General features: G+C 42.5%; 2 protein-coding genes across 2 annotated transcripts; one reads left to right on the plus strand and one right to left on the minus strand.

Annotated features, from left to right (window-relative positions):
• Nucleotides 1-331: 331 nt before the first annotated feature.
• On the plus strand, nt 332-7,050 carry C1GALT1C1 (C1GALT1 specific chaperone 1). The gene is made up of 2 exons (XM_056859909.1): nt 332-348; nt 5,861-7,050. The coding sequence occupies exon 2, from the start codon at nt 5,877-5,879 to the stop codon at nt 6,825-6,827; it is 951 nt and encodes a 316-aa protein (XP_056715887.1). The 5' UTR covers nt 332-348; nt 5,861-5,876; the 3' UTR covers nt 6,828-7,050.
• Nucleotides 7,051-8,363: 1,313 nt separating this feature from the next.
• On the minus strand, nt 8,364-15,007 carry MCTS1 (MCTS1 re-initiation and release factor). Its single transcript, XM_056859910.1, has 6 exons — nt 14,852-15,007; nt 13,085-13,237; nt 12,597-12,694; nt 11,425-11,558; nt 10,219-10,286; nt 8,364-8,586 (listed from the first exon to the last, which is right to left on the minus strand). Exons 1-6 carry the CDS (start codon nt 14,860-14,862, stop codon nt 8,505-8,507), a joined length of 546 nt encoding a protein of 181 aa, XP_056715888.1. The 5' UTR covers nt 14,863-15,007; the 3' UTR covers nt 8,364-8,504.
• Nucleotides 15,008-17,916: the final 2,909 nt, after the last annotated feature.

Genomic DNA, 17,916 nt, shown 5'->3' on the forward strand with positions numbered 1-17,916 from the left:
CCACTTCCCTCCGAGACCTATTTTCTATATCTGCGTATTATCCTCTTCCTTCCCGGCTTCATAATCTAATGACCCGCACGCATGGGCGGTCCAGGGCATACCGGAAGTGGGCTTTGTGTACGGCCCGTGTCTCCCTCTCGCTCTGATGGGGCGGAGGCGCCTGTCGCCGGGCTTCCTCCTCCCCTCCCTCCCTCCCTCCCTCGAGAAATACGTCACGAAGGGCGGGGCTTGTGGTCCTTCACCATAGAGATAGGAAAAGGAAGCGACTCCGTTTCCTTTTCCTCGAGAAAGGAGTGGACGTCGCCGACTCTTTGTGGGAGCCGCTCCTCTTGCCCCTGCCCGCCCCAGGTGAGTCCTTGGGGAGGAGGAGGAAGGGTCGCCGGAGGGTGGACGGACATGGCCATGCGGCAGGATCCTTGGGGGGGGGGGACCTCTTAAGACTCCCCCAGCCCCTCATTTCAGTGGGTCTCTCCGAGGCTTCGTTTGTGGGAACCCCCTTTCGAATAAACGGGCCTCCCCTTTCCCACAACTACGTCGGAGGAGACGAGAAACCACCTCGCGGCCGGCCCGAGTTCTGCCCCCTTTCGCGGTGCTGATCCTGCTCCTCTGCACCTGGGGCTTGCCGCAAAGGTTTGGATCGGATTGAGGCTCTGCAAAGAATGCATAACATGGGCAGCACTGGGAATGTTGTTCATATGGGGCATGTCGATCAAATGATGGTAGCAGCAAAGTTGTCTCGTTGATGGGCTGCCTTCTGCAAAAAAATTGCAGGAGGCGGTGTACAGCACAATCGAACCGTGTTAAAAGCAAACCGAAAGCCATGCTCCCTCGGACAATCTACATTGATATAAAAATGAAGCAAAAACAGAAAGAGGCAAAAACCGGTAAAAGCGGCAAAAACAGCAGCCGTTTAAAGCAAAGCGCACCGAAGCAGAACATATCATAATGATAACCAACAGAGGAAAGTATTGAGCAAATTAATTAGGACAAAAAAGAGCAGAATCCGGCACTGCAATTATATTGGCTGTGTCAATAATGTCAGTATTATCAGTAATATCATTCTTGTCAATATTAGTATTGCATACGTTTATGAATTGCTGGCTGTAGGAAAAAAAAAAGCATCCGGTACACAGCAGTGGTGGATATCCTGTGGAAATTAATGGAAGGAGGGTAGATTGCCTCTGTGTATTCAGGAACTTTATCCTCCTCAGTATTTACATAGTGTTTCCACGGTTCAAAGTGCTTCATGTAAATTGTCTTGTAATCTTTACAAGCATCTCGTAGACTAAATTGCTATTTTCATTCCCCCTCTTCTTGATAGGGAGGCTGAGGCTGACAGCAAGTGGTTTGCCTAGTGACAGTGTGGTAGAGACAGGATTTGAACTGGAGACCTCTTCCCTCACAGCTAGAGTTGACAACTTCCAGGTGGTAGCTGGAGATCTACTGCTATTACAGCTGATCTCCAGGCAACAGAGATCAGTTCACCTAGAGAAAAGTCTGTTTTTGAAGGCGGACTTTATGGCAATATACCCTGTTGAAGTCCCTCCCCTCCCCAAATCCCACCCTCCTCAGGCTCCACCCCCAAAATTTCCAGATACTTCCCAACCCGGAGCTGTTAACCCTATTCAGAGGTCACTCTTTTAACTGCTGCATTCCACCAAAACGTTGTGGGATGAAAAAATATGGACAGAGATCTGCTTTTGAAAACTTTTACAGGTCCATATTATGACAACAAATGGGCAGCTTTTGAAAACCTTGCCCAAATCAATTTGTAAAACCTTTACAGTGCCATAGCCTTTTTGTTTACTGATAACTACTGTGCCGCTTGAATATATATCTTTTGTACACAGTATCTCACCATCATTCATGGAATCCTGCACAGTAGGTTAGTATTCCTATATTGCACTGGGGTGGGGTGGGGGTGCCCAAGCTAGGTGCAGCTTCCTCAAGGCCTCATAGCAAATTCATGGCACAAATGAATTACACATGAGGGATTATCTATTTGTCATTCCCCTTCTTGGCTACTGAGCTACATTCACGTATAGGAACATAAGAAAAGCCATGCTGGATCAGACCAAGGCTCATCAAGTCCAGCAGTCTGTTCACACAGTAGCCAACCAGGTGCCTCTAGGAAGCCCACAAGCAAGACAACTGCAGCAGCATTATCCTGCCAGTGTTCCACAGCACCTAATATAATAGGCATGCTCCTCTGAGACAGTAGAGAATATGCATGCATGTGTTTAGATGTGAATCCTGCCTTATCCCAAAAGCTGAGTATTACAAAATTTTCGGGCTCTTACTTAAAATTAAACTGAAACAAGGATTAGCTTATCTTCCCATCTCACGAACCTGAGACCCTTCTAACAGTGCTGCGTTACATCAAACCGAAGTTCACTTAATATAACAGTGCCTTGTCTTCCCTCCTGCCATGTTCGTGCTCAAGCTTCCCATATATTCCAAGGAGGTTGCCATGTTAGCCTAACACACTTCAAACAACACGGCACCCTAAAGGTGAATTAATTTATTGTGGCATCTGACATAGTGGGCTGTGGCTCAAGAAAACCTATCCCAGAATGAATTCATTCAGCTCTTAAGGTGTCATGAGACTTTCCAAATGGTAGTTACTATGGGCTAATAGCAAAATTGATCTGCGTATAAACTAATATGTGCTAGCTAAGCCAGAGCAGTGTAGTGGCCAGAGCTGGGTGGAGGCCAGGTCAAATTCCTGGTCATAGTGAAATTCACTGTGTGACCACCTTGAGCCAGTTGCGCTTTCTCAGCCTGATGTACCTCACAGGGTTGTTGTGAGGATAAAGTGGGGGGAGAGGAGAACAATGTACACTGCCCTGAATTCATTGAAGGAAGAATGAAGTGAAAATAAATAAATAGGCTATGTATGATAAGCTATAATCTGTAGGCTAATATGTTTGATCTGTCTGAATAATCGGTTTGCAGTGCAAACTGGATTTTATTTTGTAAGCCACCCTGAGTTGTGAAAGGGTGGGTTATAAAACTTTTACTAAATAGCATTAAAAAGTGATTGTTAATATGTGTCTTAGGTCACCTGATCGACATGGTAGCTAACATGGCCAATACACGACCTAGTTCTTTATTCTTCAATGTGAATTCCTAAAGTAAAAGCTAATTGAGAGAGAGAGCTCATTCACTACCAGGCAAACTAAACATTAGCTTGGTGTTTTTCTTGTAGCTTAGAGCTGAATAAATGTGCTAATTAATCCCCTTGATCTTTTTATGGAAGAACTACTGGGTTGTTAAAAATTGTGCCCAATTCTGTCAATGTATGATGCCCCAGAAAAGATCATTCGACCCTTTTCTGTTCAGATGACCCAATATGTTAAACAGCATCCAAAACGTTTGTGGGCATGATATAAAATGGATAGAGCGAACCTTTTCTTCCATAATACTTGGGGGGGGGCTCTAAATGGGCACTGGGTTTAGGGCATATGAAGTACTACTTGACACGACACTTAACTTGTGGAACTCACAGCTGCAGGATGTGGTGATAGCCACATGCTTAGATATCTTTTAAAAGGAGATTAGACAAATGTATAAAGGGTTGGTAAATAAATGGCTGTTAGCCAATGGGACTTCTGAATAGCAATTGCTGAGGGGTATCACTAGGGCAAGATTTTGACTTTTTTTGCCCCGATGGTATGCCTTAGAGGGCATCTGGATGGCCACTATAAATAATAGGATGCTGGACTATAGGCTTAGTCTGGTCCATGGGGGCTGCTCAGATATCCAGATAGGTACAGTGGTGGGAAATATGGCTAATAAACAGCCTATTTACTAGGCTCTGTGTGGCAGCTACTTCCAGTGTATACTTGTTCACAGATCATGTAAAGTGTGATGACTGAGTAGTTAAGTCCCATCCTGCATGACCATTTACACGCTTTTCTTCCTCCCTCTCTCTAAATATTCAAGTTCCACCAATGTAATAACAAAGCTTTTGGGAATTAGCAACAATTCCCTGCTGATGCAATAACAATACTGAACATAGAAATGAGCCTTTTTAGAAGGTTCAAATCACTTTACGTGTATTGTCTTGTAAATCCTTATAACAAGTCTGCTAGTTGTTCCTCTAATATTGCAGATGAGGCACTTGAGAGGCTGGAGTCTTGCCATTGGCCACCAACAACTGCGGCTGAAATAAGAACTGAATTCCTAAATTGAGATACAACCAATCTGTCTTTTAAAAACCACATTATTTTAAAATAGGGTCAGTTCTGGGATTTGTGACCTTCATGTCAAGGTGACCCGGGGCTGGGCAGCAAACAAGACCAAATCACCCTGAAAGGTTGACCACCAACAGGGTGAGTCTAAAAAAAAACAGACGTTATTTCGGTAGCTGAGGCCAGCCTGGCCAAGGTGCTGGATTCAGATTGAATACTCCTGGATGCAAAAACACATCAAAATATAACGAATGTGGTTTATTAAAAGGTTGTGCGGGAATATACAAACAAGACTAAGGAACAGTGCAAAGAAAATAACAAAAGCTAAATAGCTGGTCCTAGATATTTACAAAATAATGGTTCTCTAACCCAGAGACCTGAATGCCCTGACCTGGATGGCCCAGGCTAGCCTGATCTCGTCAGATCTCAGAAGCTAAGCAGGGTCAGCCCTGCTTAGTATTTGGATGGGAGACCACCAAGGAATACCGGGATTGCTGTTCAGAGGAAGGCATTGGCAAACCACCTCTGCTAGTCTCTTGCCATGAAAATCCCAAAAAAGGTTGCCATGAGTCGGCTGCGACTTGACGGTACTTTACACACACACAACCCAGAGAATACTTAAGGCAGACTCCAAGAGAGTTTGAGTCCAAAATCAACAGGTGTCCAACCGTCCTGGCCCACCCCAATCAGTGTCCAAAAGCAAGGCCAAGGAACAAGAACTGAGCCAAGACAAAACAAGCCCTCAAACTATGGCAAGAGCTCTAAGTTGTGGCTAAGTGTGCAAACTAGAATGAAGGATTTTACTTTATGCGCTGGCATGATTCCAGCTAGCCAATCAAATGTAGGCCCAGTGATGTAACCCATATGACCATTGGTGCTTCTGAAATAACCAATCAGGTGATATTGCCAATTACTAACTGGAGTTTTGCACCTTAAAGATTAACAAATTTTCATTCTAGCACAAGCATTCACACAACACGTAATGCATAGACCAGTTGTAAATTCTATGGCCAACCGGGTTAACTCCCACTTAAACATATATGGCATAACTGAGGTATTGTGGAATTATCTCGGTCAGTTACCAGTATAACATCTTAGTTGAGACCAACCTGTGAAACAGGAAACTTTCCGTTCGAATCTTGCATTATGTTGGACATAAGGGTGAAGAGGATCAAATTTCTGCTCGGTCATGAAGTTCAGCAGGTGACTTTGGGGGGTCTCAATCACACTCTCCCAGTCTTGGCTATAATACAAGGTTGTTGTGAGGACAGAACGGGGCAACGGCATAGGCCACTCTGAGCTCTTGCAGGAGTGAGAAAAAAATTAATAAAGCTACAATTGACGCATTTTCTTGAATATCACCAGAATGGCAGCCAGACCTGGCTCACAGGTGATGAAGAAATCCTAGCCTTTAGGGAAAGTTAAAGCCCTTAGGGCATAAGGCTGCTCTAAGATATTAGCAACACTATTACTGCACAGTAAAAATAGTCCTAATTATTGGTGTGCATATTTATTCTACCTTATTGGTGTCAAAATATTAAGCTGCAGCACTTAATTTGAATTCTGAAGCAAGATGCAGCCAATGCCTAATGCAAATTTGGTTTTCAGTTTTTACACTTGCTAACAAAATGCATTTTGCTCCCCCTCTCCCTCAATCTCATTGGCAGTTTTCTTCTAGAAGCCATGATTTCTGAAAGTGGTTCGTTTGTGAAGGGCATGATGCTGGGAGGGGTCTTCTGTGTATTGGTCACTCTTCTTGGACACATTAAGATGGACCACAGCACCAAATCTCATGAGCACCGCCACCTTCAGGCTCCCAAAAAGGAGGACGTTTTAAATCTCTCTGAAGATGAACGTCTGGGTCTTACCCACAGCATCCGTGTCTACTGTATCATCCTTGTCAAACCTAAAGACCTTAGCTACTGGGCAGCTGTGAGAGAGACTTGGAGCAAACACTGTGACAAGGCAGAATTCTACAGTTCTGAAAAGGTCAAAGTCTTTGACTCCATTGTGCTTGACACAGAGGACATGTGGATAATGATGAGGAAAGCATATAAACTTGCATATGAAAATTACAAAGATGACTACAACTGGTTCTTCTTGACCCATCCCACCACTTTTGCCATAATAGAAAACCTCAAATATTTTCTCATGAATCAAGACTCATCCCAGCCATTTTACACCGGCCGTACAGAGACATCTGGAGACCTGCAGTATGTGAACGGTGATGGAGGAATCATTTTAAGCACTGAATCATTAAGGCGACTTCATAAAGTTTTTGATGATCCGGACAAGTGTCCAGAACAGGGGGGCGTGATTTGGAAACTGTCCGCAGATAAACAGTTAGCTGTCTGCTTGAAGTACACTGGGGTGCAGGCTGAAAACGCAGAAGATTCTGAAAAAAAGGATATCTTCAACACCAAGTCAGTTGGTTCTCTTATTAAAGAGGCAATGTTAAGCCACCCCCAACAGGTGGTGGAAGGGTGTTGTTCAGACATGGCTATCACATTCAGTGGGTTGGCTCCTAATCATATGCATGTGATGATGTATGGAGTCTACAGGCTCAGAGCATATGGACACAGTTTTAGCGATGCCTTGGTTTTCCTACCTCCCCCAGGCTCTGATAATGACTAATGATTCTTTCACCAGAGCATTGGGTAATGCATATGAATGGCTGGTCTTAATGTATAGCATCTTTCAACCAACAGCATGTACATAAGCTGGTACACATTTTGTATTTCATGGAATTGGTGTAATTATTACTCTTTTGCACAACCTGCTTTTGTAATCTTTACAGTGGGAAAGGGGGCCCTTTTTAAACAAAAAAACAAACCATTTTTATACAGACTTGGCTCAAGGATCTTACGAGAAACCATTCAAGGTTTCATTGTCAACGCAATGTATAGTGATGTAAATATTTAATATAAGATCAACTTTAAATTAAATCTACCTTGATCTACTTTAAATTAAATCTATTTTTACAGAGTTTTGATGGGTTTTTTTTAATATATTTATATAGGTTTTCTGAAAACGGTCACGAGAATGCAAATTTACCATTAAAAGTCTTCAGCTGTTTCCTTCTGACTAGCGAATAGAGCTTGGTCTTTTTGCTCCTTTTTCAAATGAAACCGACTCTCCTGTAACTTTTGTGAATGTTATATTGGGAGCATTCAGGACAAGGGCCTAAATCCAGAGGCCTCACTGCACCTTCTAACAAACAGCAGCCTTGCAAGCAGCAGGACCACCTGAAACTGGGACAAAGACTTAAGCTCAATCCTCTACCCAACCCTTCAGCAGCACCACAAGAAGTGCAGCAGGCCAGGTTAACTTCAGCACCAGTTTTTGTCTCCTTAAAATTGTAATTAAAAATGTTTTTACCATTTTAGTGTGCTACCGTGGGGTGCACTGCATTGCTTACCAGACACCTCATCCTGATTGCGTTTACTTGCACCGTGTAATCAGCCTTGCGTCTCAGTAAGAAAGGTGGACTAAAAATAAATACTAATAGGAAGGGTATAAATGCGCTAAGCTAATTATTGTGGGAAGCATGCAAGGTCAGAACTCATGCAGTATTAAGGAGTTAATATTGTTAGTTCTTAAGGCTGTAATCCCTTAATACTGTATGGGATACAGTAGGTACAGTTGTTTACAGCCCCAGCCAGGACATGGGGAGCTACTTTAGATATATCCAAGGACCTAGGCAGGTCAAATGGTATGATAAAATCAAATATTCCACATCACACACTACTTCTGGAAGTTCGCTCCATTTCCAAAAAGTGTAGCATATGGGCTGGGTCATGTTTAAGAGGCATGAGTGCCTCCTTTGGCCTTGTTGAATTACTTGCACTGTTTGGTTTGGATCCTACTGAGTCAGATTAAAAGGGGAATGGGATTGGCTATAGATTTGCTTGCCAACTGGAAATACAAGTCTTTCACATGGTACAGCATACACCCAGAGCACTGTATTTTGAGTGAGGCAACTGGATTCTGAAACCTCAGTTCAGATGGCAGTGTTGCAGATCAACTTATTCAATTCACGTTAGGCAAGGTTCTATTGTGATCAGCCAACTCAGCTCTTGATTGTATTTCTCGTTTTTTTAAAAAACAAACCCTGCCAACCTTGTATGTTCAAGGCTGAATGTCTAAAAAAGCATCTTGGTTAACAGAAACTCAGCATTCACTTGATTTATTTAACGTAGTCACAGAACAAAATAAATTTGTACATTCAGTCACACGTTAAAAACAAGAATTACAAAGTAGTCCACGTTTACTGGAAGTGCATTCCTTGGGTGCTGCACATGTTCTGCTGCTTCACTTGTATGTCTTCATATGCCAAAGCCCATCATTTAAATAGTGGATATTTTCAATGCCAATTCCTTTGTTGACCTTCTCACTGTGGAAGACGGTGGGAGGGAAAAGAAAAGCACATTTCCAATTAAACTTTTGGGAACATTGCCCAGCAGGAACATGTCTCCAAATCAACTTGTCCTCTAGTTCAGTTCATCAAGAGAGACTCTTCTGTTGACAATAGGTCGAATTCAGACTACCAAGATGTTGTGTAGATTACCACTGGGGGGGGAGAAAAGCTGCAACCACTGTAAGGGGAATGCCTTCCTGGGCTTCAACAAGCAAAACTGCAGGTCTGAATTCTAATTATTCCCATCATAGAGTTGGAAAGGACCACCAGGGTCATCTAGTCCAACCCCCTGAACAATGCAGGAGATTCACAACTACATCCGCCCCACACTCGCAGTGCCCAGAAGATGATGGGTGGTGGAAATCAACCCTCCAGGATCCTTGGCCAATCTGGCCTGGAGGAAAACTGCTTCCTGACCCCAAAGTGGCGATCAGCATTACTCTGGGCATCTGAGAAAGGCCCACGAGAGCCAAATACCATCCTTCCAGCATACCAATCCTCCCTTAGAACAAAAGTCTTGCTCTCCAGCAGTGACCTTCTGGAGCACTGGGTCAGCAACTAGTTTCGCCAGAATTTGTGCCCATCCCCCCTCCAACCACACTTCTGCTTCTTGGTTGTTTACTCGGGACACACACATACACACACACACATTTGACTCCGGAAGCCTCTGATTGCTGACCCATAATCTAGTGTGATGCCTTATTTTTTTAAAAAATTATATGCACATTGGCTAAGCATCTTGGAAAGTGATGGCAGCAAGAGTGTAACAGAAAGTGGACTGGGGAGTACAGCTCCTGCCCAGAAACTTTTGCAAGCCAATTTAATTCCTGTGGGAACAGCTCATAAAACAGCATGCCCTACTTTGAATGAAGATGTGTTTTAGGAAACAGAATGAAGGACCTTCCATCGTTTGCCACTGGGAAGAACCAGGAAGCAGTGCCTCTCCCAACTGTCTGTGTAAAGAAAAGCTTCACCCTTCAGGGATAAAAACATCTGGTTGCTAGGCTGCATGTTCCAGGGGCAAAGGCCATTTCCCTGAAGACCATCAATTAGAGGCAGCTGGAGCAAGAGCAACAGGAACATCTCAGCCCCAGATACAGGGCAATGCCTTTCAATGCCCTCATCTGATACCACGGCCTTTCAAAAATAACTGCATTCAGTTCATTTCAATATACTCCTACCATGGGCTGCCTTAGAGGCCTATTGCTGGGCATAAAAGGGGCGTGTAATTAGCATAAATAAATATTTGCAACCTAAGAACTGCCAATTATTGCAAATTCTGCTGCCATTCACACACAAAAATGGAGGGGGATGTGTACAATTACAACCAGCGATAAGTCAACAAGAAAGGTTTTCCCATGATAACCTTCTAAGGAAAGGAAACTCAATAGTTTATGAAGGTACCACACAAGCCTAGGGGGTGCGACTTAGGTCCCACCAGGCTATGGTCAATATGCAAGAGTAACAGAGGCCTATGTATGATTCTGAATTTACTGGTGGAACCAACAGCATAAGTCTGAAGAATCACCGCAAAGCTACATATTGGGCCTGCATTATTCCACTCTGTGACAGAACGATGGCATTCCCCCTCTTAAAATTAAGACTCACATGTCTTCTGCTGACATCTTCATGACTCCAACACACAGCGCATGTTGCTTTCCTTCTGCCATTATTGCCTACAACAATCAGCTTAAGGAAAACATCTCACATGTTCTTAAACAAAAAACCAGAAGGAAAAAAACACTTTCACAAAATGGTCACTGGATTGAGAACATCCTGGTGCAATTAGTTAAATATGTAGCTGTTCGAATGCTAGGCAGTCTGGCTTATACACTATTAGGTATACTGTTTACAGAGAAAGAATTTCTAAAAAATTTTCAAAGGATATTTATATGGACAACCAATGGTCTCTCCATACAAGAGATTGATTAGGTCTGCCCATGCCTGCTTAACCTCTGAAGCTCTGGAGTATCAGGTCTTCCAAACTCTTGCCAGCATCTTCAACCTTTTTAGCCTCCCTACAATGAGGACATAGTGGGTCATCATGCACCACATGTCAACGATTATCCTTCCTGGAGGAAGGAATACTACACCAATCTGTAAAACCCAAAAGTTAACTAGAATTTCCTCAAGCCAAAATTATAAGAAGCCAATACAAAGCAGAACACCACAGTAAACCATAACTTCACTTTCATTGTGACTCACAATGATTTCCTGATGACTAACTGCCAGGGCAGGGGATCCAATAGGATCTTACCCAGAAGTACTACATAAACCAAGACGCACATGCCTGAAGGGCAGCCTGTCCAGATAGGAACCTATGCACCAACTTAGAACTCTTGGAACTCTATTCTGACTAGGCCCTCTCTCTTAGATTTATTAGCTCTCCTATAAATACAACCATTTTGTCCATAGTGTAAGCCATCGGAGCAACCTTCCTGAAAAGGCAAGGATAGTCCCTATGCTGGCCTGAGGTAACAACCTTTTGTTAAAGGTGACAACCTTTTCTGTTAAAAAGGGCATTTGATGTAGGCTCAGGCTTTTATCACTGGCAGTTTCATCAACCACTTTGATCCTGTACAGATAGTGGGAAAGGGAGGATGTAAATACCTAAATACAAACAAACCACAACTAGTTTAGAGTGATCCTAGAGAGTCCTTGAGTCAATGTTCTCAGACCTGTAACCCCATTAGACATACTGCAAGCTGACTGGGGGGAAAATAACACACAAAGCCAAGCTCCATACAAGGAATCTCTGCCACATGCTATAGTGAAAGCTAAACAGAGACCAACAGAGCAACTACCCAAGGATACCACAATCGTATCTGCAGCAGCAGGGTAAAGTTTCGCTCCTGGAGACGTCAGACCAGGGCACATTATATTTGCTCCGCTAAGTACAAATTTAATGGCTCCTTTATCAACCTGTTGATGTGGCAGAATGAATGGATCTAGGAAAGGGGGGAAAAGTTAGTATCAGAACAGATACAGCGCCAATTGGGCTTAGTAATACACCTGAATATCTAATATAAGGGTCATTTAGGGCACGTCAGCAAGAGTCTACTTCCTAAGATGAATGAGTGGACTGAGAAGGAACTAACTATGTTGTTGACATGTTTATCAAGGTGCTCCCTTACAGGCCCTCAAAATACAGTATTCAACAATTTCCCTAAATAGTTCATTTTCTGATGCAAGCTCTCTTACATCTACTTTGTATCCACAGGCACAAAATTTAAATCCATCAGCCCATGGTATTCCTTCAGCACCAGACCTATTAACTCTTTCCTCCTGATCTATAAGGAATGGTCAAGAAAAGCAGCTGGCTTTACATTTTCTTTATATTCATCAGATGAAGAACAAAAGAATTTTCTTGAGTTCACAACAATGTTATTTTGCAGTACTTGAACATTCTAGGCATCTTGCAAACTGTGTCTGAAAGACAGCAGCTTAACATCTATTGAATACAAACAAGGGGTTTCCTACAGATCCAGGTATGAAGGACAGAAAGAAAAAAGGTTAGGAACCAACACCACAAAGAAAAGACATCTTTGAGCAACTCTATCCCATCTAAAACAGCATATTTTGCAAACAATAAAATAATGTTAAAAACCTAAGCAACAAAAGTGTCACATTGTTTTTAGGCGAGCCTCTACGGACAGCAAAACACAAGCTGGAAGCAAGAAAATGTGAGAAATGTAAATACAGAATGGAACAGGGATGTATGTGCTAGACACAATGAAAGTACAAAATTAAAGGCAGGCAACAGAATCTGAAAACTTAACCAAAACAAAATGGAGATAGCCACGATGCAAAGGAGTCTGAAATACAGCACAGAAGGTGCAGCCTAGCACAAACTAGTTAGCTCTTTAAGTTGTAATTGAGCAGGAATTTGGACATATACATTCAAGTGTAGATAAGGAGCATGTTTTAACAATGCAAGCCCTCTGGCTTCTCCCCACAGTGCCCCACATTTTCACTTCCATACTTACATTTATGAAGTAATCTCAGTGTTGGATAAAAAGGCCCTTCTCTTTGCCTGAAGAACAGTAATTCTCCATTTACTGTGAGGATTTCTATATGTTCATGACTGGAAAACACAACATTAACTAAAGGTTTAAAAGGTAATATAGAATGGGGTTGGGGTTTTTCTACACGAGAAATAATTTATCCATTGCATGTTTACAGCATGTTGTGTATTTCACAACATAGTTTAAGGGAATATATCATCCAATATTTATATCCACTCAGCTAGATAAAACTCATGTCTCAGGACCGATCTCCCGCTCTGGGATTATTATTCATTGTAAACCCAAAGAGCCAGGTTTGGCCTTCTGGTTCTTTGGAGTAGTCTACAAAACATACAAAAGTATTTTAAAATTTGATCAAACAAAGCACCAATTGGGATATCCTATCACCATTATCACTGACTTACACAAATACAGTTCAGAAGTAAAAACAACCTGAAGAAGATACTCACCATCGTACTATCTTGACAGGATCTTTCTTTGGCATAATTTGGTTTAGCCATGGCTCAATACCAGGAAACTGATCTATCAGCTGGTTCTTAATGCCTTTAATAACAGATGTCTTTAACTGGATGCAGTTGGATACATTTTCCTTTTCATCAAATCTGTCAAATAAATGAAAGTGTTTCAGAAGTGATCTCTAGGATCACAACTCATTCCTACCTCACCAGTTTAACAGTAAGTCAGCCATATACTTTAGAGAGGCATGACAAGGCTGGCCAGGCAAAAAAAAAACAAACCCTGTAAGTATCTAATAAGCTGACTGATGGTGACTCTTTAACATATCATTGTAGTGCCAAGATATTTCAGATATTCTCCCACTCTGATTTTAACAACATTGTTCCCTTTTGTGAAAGCATACTTAAAGGTGACTGTGCCTTCTCACGCATTACCCACAATGTTATACATTTCATGAGTATGTTTAACAACTAAAATTTTAGGCAGTTCAATATCAAGTAAGGATTAGCTGGTTGCACACCGTTATAACAATTAACATTAAAATATCTAGCCTACATTTTAAAGCCTAAAAAGTCTACCCTTTATAATAGGGGCGAGATGACTTCACTCTTGTACTTTTTACAAGAATCCCCCATGCTTCTCAAGCATGTATTAAATTTCCAAAGCAAGATACTTTTTTATATACTTGTGGCATAACTTATCTGTGTAAGCTGAAGCAGGGAACAGGCTCTTGTTTAAAAACATCACAAGCCTGGCCAATGTCCACCTATTCCAGCATTCTCTGCAAGAAGTCCCAGCAATTAGTTTGCACTAAATAGTTGCAGTTGTACCTTTTCACTATTAGCTAATCAAACTTTTTTGATTTCTGAAACTTTACAAAATACCTATGGTAACTTAAATGCTAGGTGGCCAAAGGTCTACCTTCAGACCATCCCTGCTCTAAAGTGTCTAGAGCAATTGAAAGAGGCCTTAAGCTAGTTCCCTTGCTCTTCCAAACCTATGTCTGCAAAGCCTTTCCTCCCCTCCCCTCCCCTTCACTGCCCACAGCTCTCCTTTCACCAGCTCTGGCAACCCCACCTTACTTACTTGAAAGTAAATCCATCCAACCAAACAGGACTTGCCTCCTGTATGCTAGAAATACCTTATTACATACATACTGGGGTGGAGGGGAACGGGGGAGAGGATAAGCTATTTGAAACTTCTAACTCAACCCAGCGAGATCTTCTCCCACAGGAGGTCTACAAGGTTTCAGTGCTTCACCATACGAATATCCTCATCTCCGTTTTGTGTGTGTGTTGTTGGGGGGGGGTTTGCCTTTAACTATCAATACTGTGCCTCCTGCAACATACTCAGTCTCCATCTGGCCTGTGTGTGTGTGTGTGTGGGAGGAGGAGTTATTTTAGGTTAATTTACAAAGTCACATCTTTCTGCATGCACTGCATATGCAGAGGCCTACCTTGCCTGCTTCTGGGATTAGCACGGGCCCCAGTCATTTGACTATCAGATATTATTATATTGCATTTAGTCGCCCTCTTTCTCCAGGGAGCTCAGGGAGGCGATGCGAATTCTCCCCCCCCCCTTTCTTCTTTTTTTTTTTTAATTTCCACAACAACTTCGGGGGCGCTTTCCTTTTAAAAACGCTGTTGCTTCGTGCAGTATTGACAAATAAGAGCCACCAGGACCCGCCCGAGGACCGCCACATCCCCACCCCCTCAGCGTTCACTACTGCGCATCAGTTTCCTGCTTCATTCCGTACTCACTTCTTAAACATCCTGGGGGCGCTGGGTCCCCGCACGGCCGGGCGGAGTGAGGCCCTGGGAGGGTGGGGGGCTGGCACCCACGAGCTCCCGACTTGTCCCTCCTCGCTCTCACACGCGGCCCCTTCAGGCCCTTCCTCCTCTCCTCTTCTGCACCTGGCGGAAAGGAAAGCCGCGTCACTTTACGGCCGTCGCGTCGTGAAACGCTGCCCCTCCGCGCCTTTCCCCAGCGAACGCAACGCCCTGAGTCACTTGCGGGAACGGGGGGGCGGGGAAAGGACTACAACTCCCACTAGGCAATTCGCGGAGAAACGTTCAACCGCTAGAATTCAGCCGGCCTCCCGTTCCGATCTCGGCGCAGCCGTTGCCATGGTGACGCTCATCCGTTTATGTTGGCCCGCTTACCGAAACCAGACACCAAGAGCCGACTTAAAGCGCCCCGTTTACGCCCTGGAATTGCCCGAAAGTCAATTGCCTCCTCTCACTTTTGAAATAACGTAACTGGGTGGCAGTAATTCATGGTACTCTGTTGCTGCAAAATGGTGCCACAAGACTTGTTTTATTTTGCTAGGAAAGACCAATATCTATCCCTCTGAAGCAGCAAAAATAAACAGTCGTAGGGCACTTTAGATTAACGTCTTTTTATTTTAGCATAAACTTTGTGGTCCTTAATTTACGCCAGAATAAAACTGTGTTTGCCATAGCTTACTAGAAGAGTTGTAAAAAATAGTGTTGCAGAGCTACGTAAAACTCGTAAGTAATCAGGACAAGCACTAAGGCCAGCATTTTTTTTTATTTCTGGCTTAACAGAACTATGATAATAATGTTACAAACTATGACTGAGGAATCCCTGATCCTTGTTAATTCCTTCAACAATGGTATCAAACGTCTTGACATCTAACCCAGCAATTTCAGGCTAGAGTCTCCTTTTGAACTTCTTCTGTTGGAGAATAGTGATTCTTAGATTAACACAAACTGGATAGACTATTGCTCAGTCAAAGTTTGTACTGTCTACTCCGATTGACAATAGTTGTGCAGGGCCACAGGTAGAGAATTTTCATACTACTTTTTAACCAGAAATTGAACTTGGGTCCTTCTGCATGGCAAGCAGATGCTTTACCACTAAGCTACAGCCAACAGATCTGCAATACTGCACACTTGGTTTCCTTTGAATTTTAGATACTTACAAAGCATCATTTTGTTAAAGTTTCACAAAATGTTGCTATAGGGAGAGCTAGTTGACACAGCCATGTTGAAAGGCCTGTCCATTCATCACAGAACCATGTTGCTGGGCTTCAGAATTGCATCCCTCATACCACTTGGGAAAGAGCTGGTTTTTATTAACATATCAGCATATTGTGGCACTGCAGGTGATCCCTATTTCTGCTTTAAAAGGTGCAATCCATATAATCCCTAATTTATATCTTTTCTTGGATTTTCACATTTGGAACTTTGAGGCAACAAAAAGCCTTCCATATACACAAAAGAAACATAGAAGAGATCAAGAATGGTTTGATTATATTTTTAATAAAACTAGTAAGTTTTTGGGATACACAGAATTCTTCTTCAAACAGGAGTAATGAGTTGAACCTGGTTGTGTTATTGAGTTCTGCGATTTATATATTAGTGAAGGTCAAACTGGATCAAGGGCCACCTACAGTTAGAAAGTAATTCAACTAGTAATCCCTGGAAGTTCAGCATAGATTGAAGGAAAAAAAACACACACAGTAACCTCCTTTAGTCCTCCATTTCCTTCAGTATAAGTAGCTACCCATACCACACATACAGGAAGCGAAGTGCAGAATACATAATGCTGCTTCCAGTTTCAACTTCAAGTGTGAAACTTCACACAAGTCCATAGTATCCTGTTCACTTTAAGCTTGCAATCTATTCTGCATCTGCTTACGAAATTACAAACCTTGGTTCTGCAAAGCTATTTGTGCTGAAGACTTTCACCTTGTTACCAGGAAAAGGGCAAAACAGAACATAAATCTATAATCCGTCAAATAATTTGTCTAACACCATAATCTCTGGTATACAGGTAGGTCTGCATAGATCCAAGAGGGGTGTAACTCTGCATACTATTGTACTGTTGCTTTTTCAACACAAAGCAAGTGAATGTGTCAATAGAAACTCATGTGTCAAAAGAAACAACACGACAAAATTTAAAGAGGAATAAAATAAAAATATGTTTAGATGGGTGATAAAAATTCAAAATAGAATGGTTAGTACTGGAAAAAATAATATAAGAATTGGGGGGTGTTTTTTATTGCCTTCATTTATACCATGACTCTCTCCACAATGGAGACCTAAAGCATCTTACTTTATTCTCCTCACAACACCTCTGTGAGGTAGGTTAGTCTGAGTGTGTGTGACCAGCCCAAGGTCACCAAGCAAACTTCCATGGCAGAGTGAGGATTTGAATCCAGGTCTCCCAAATCCTAGTTCAACCCTAACCACTACAGCAAACCGGCTGTTAAAGGGGACATTATACTATAATTTTTTTAAAAATGGGACAGATCAAACTGGAAGTGATGCTGACCTTTACGTCAAAACAATGCACAGATTTCCAATGCATCATCAGAACCATCAGGATAATGTATTCCAGATGTGCATACGCAAAAAAAAAAAAAAAATTCCAGACAAGAACCCATGTCAGTCTGTTGCACGCAAAATAAAAATGTCTTTGTCGGTACCATAGGTCAAATCAATTAATTCTTGCAGGAGCTTTCATTAAATGAATGAATATCTAAAGGAGAGAAAATAACGTAAACCAAAGCTGCAGCCAAACTTCCTTGGGTGTTGCCCCATCAAACTCGCCAGAACTTGTGTGTGTGTGAAGTGCCTTCAAGTGAAGTGCCGATTTATGGCAACCCCTTTTGGGGTTTTCATGGCAAGAGACTAACAGAGGTGGTTTGCCAGTGCCTTCCTCTGCACAGCAACCCTGGACTTCCTTGGTGGTCTCCCATCCAAATACTAACCAGGGCTGACCCTGCGAGATCTGACGAGATCAGGCTATTACTTTTATGTAAATTAGTACAGGGCTCAGGCTTAACTATTAACAGAGA

The sequence above is a fragment of the Euleptes europaea genome, chromosome 13 (assembly GCF_029931775.1).
Source record: "Euleptes europaea isolate rEulEur1 chromosome 13, rEulEur1.hap1, whole genome shotgun sequence".
NCBI classification, from domain to species: Eukaryota; Metazoa; Chordata; class Lepidosauria; order Squamata; family Sphaerodactylidae; genus Euleptes; species Euleptes europaea.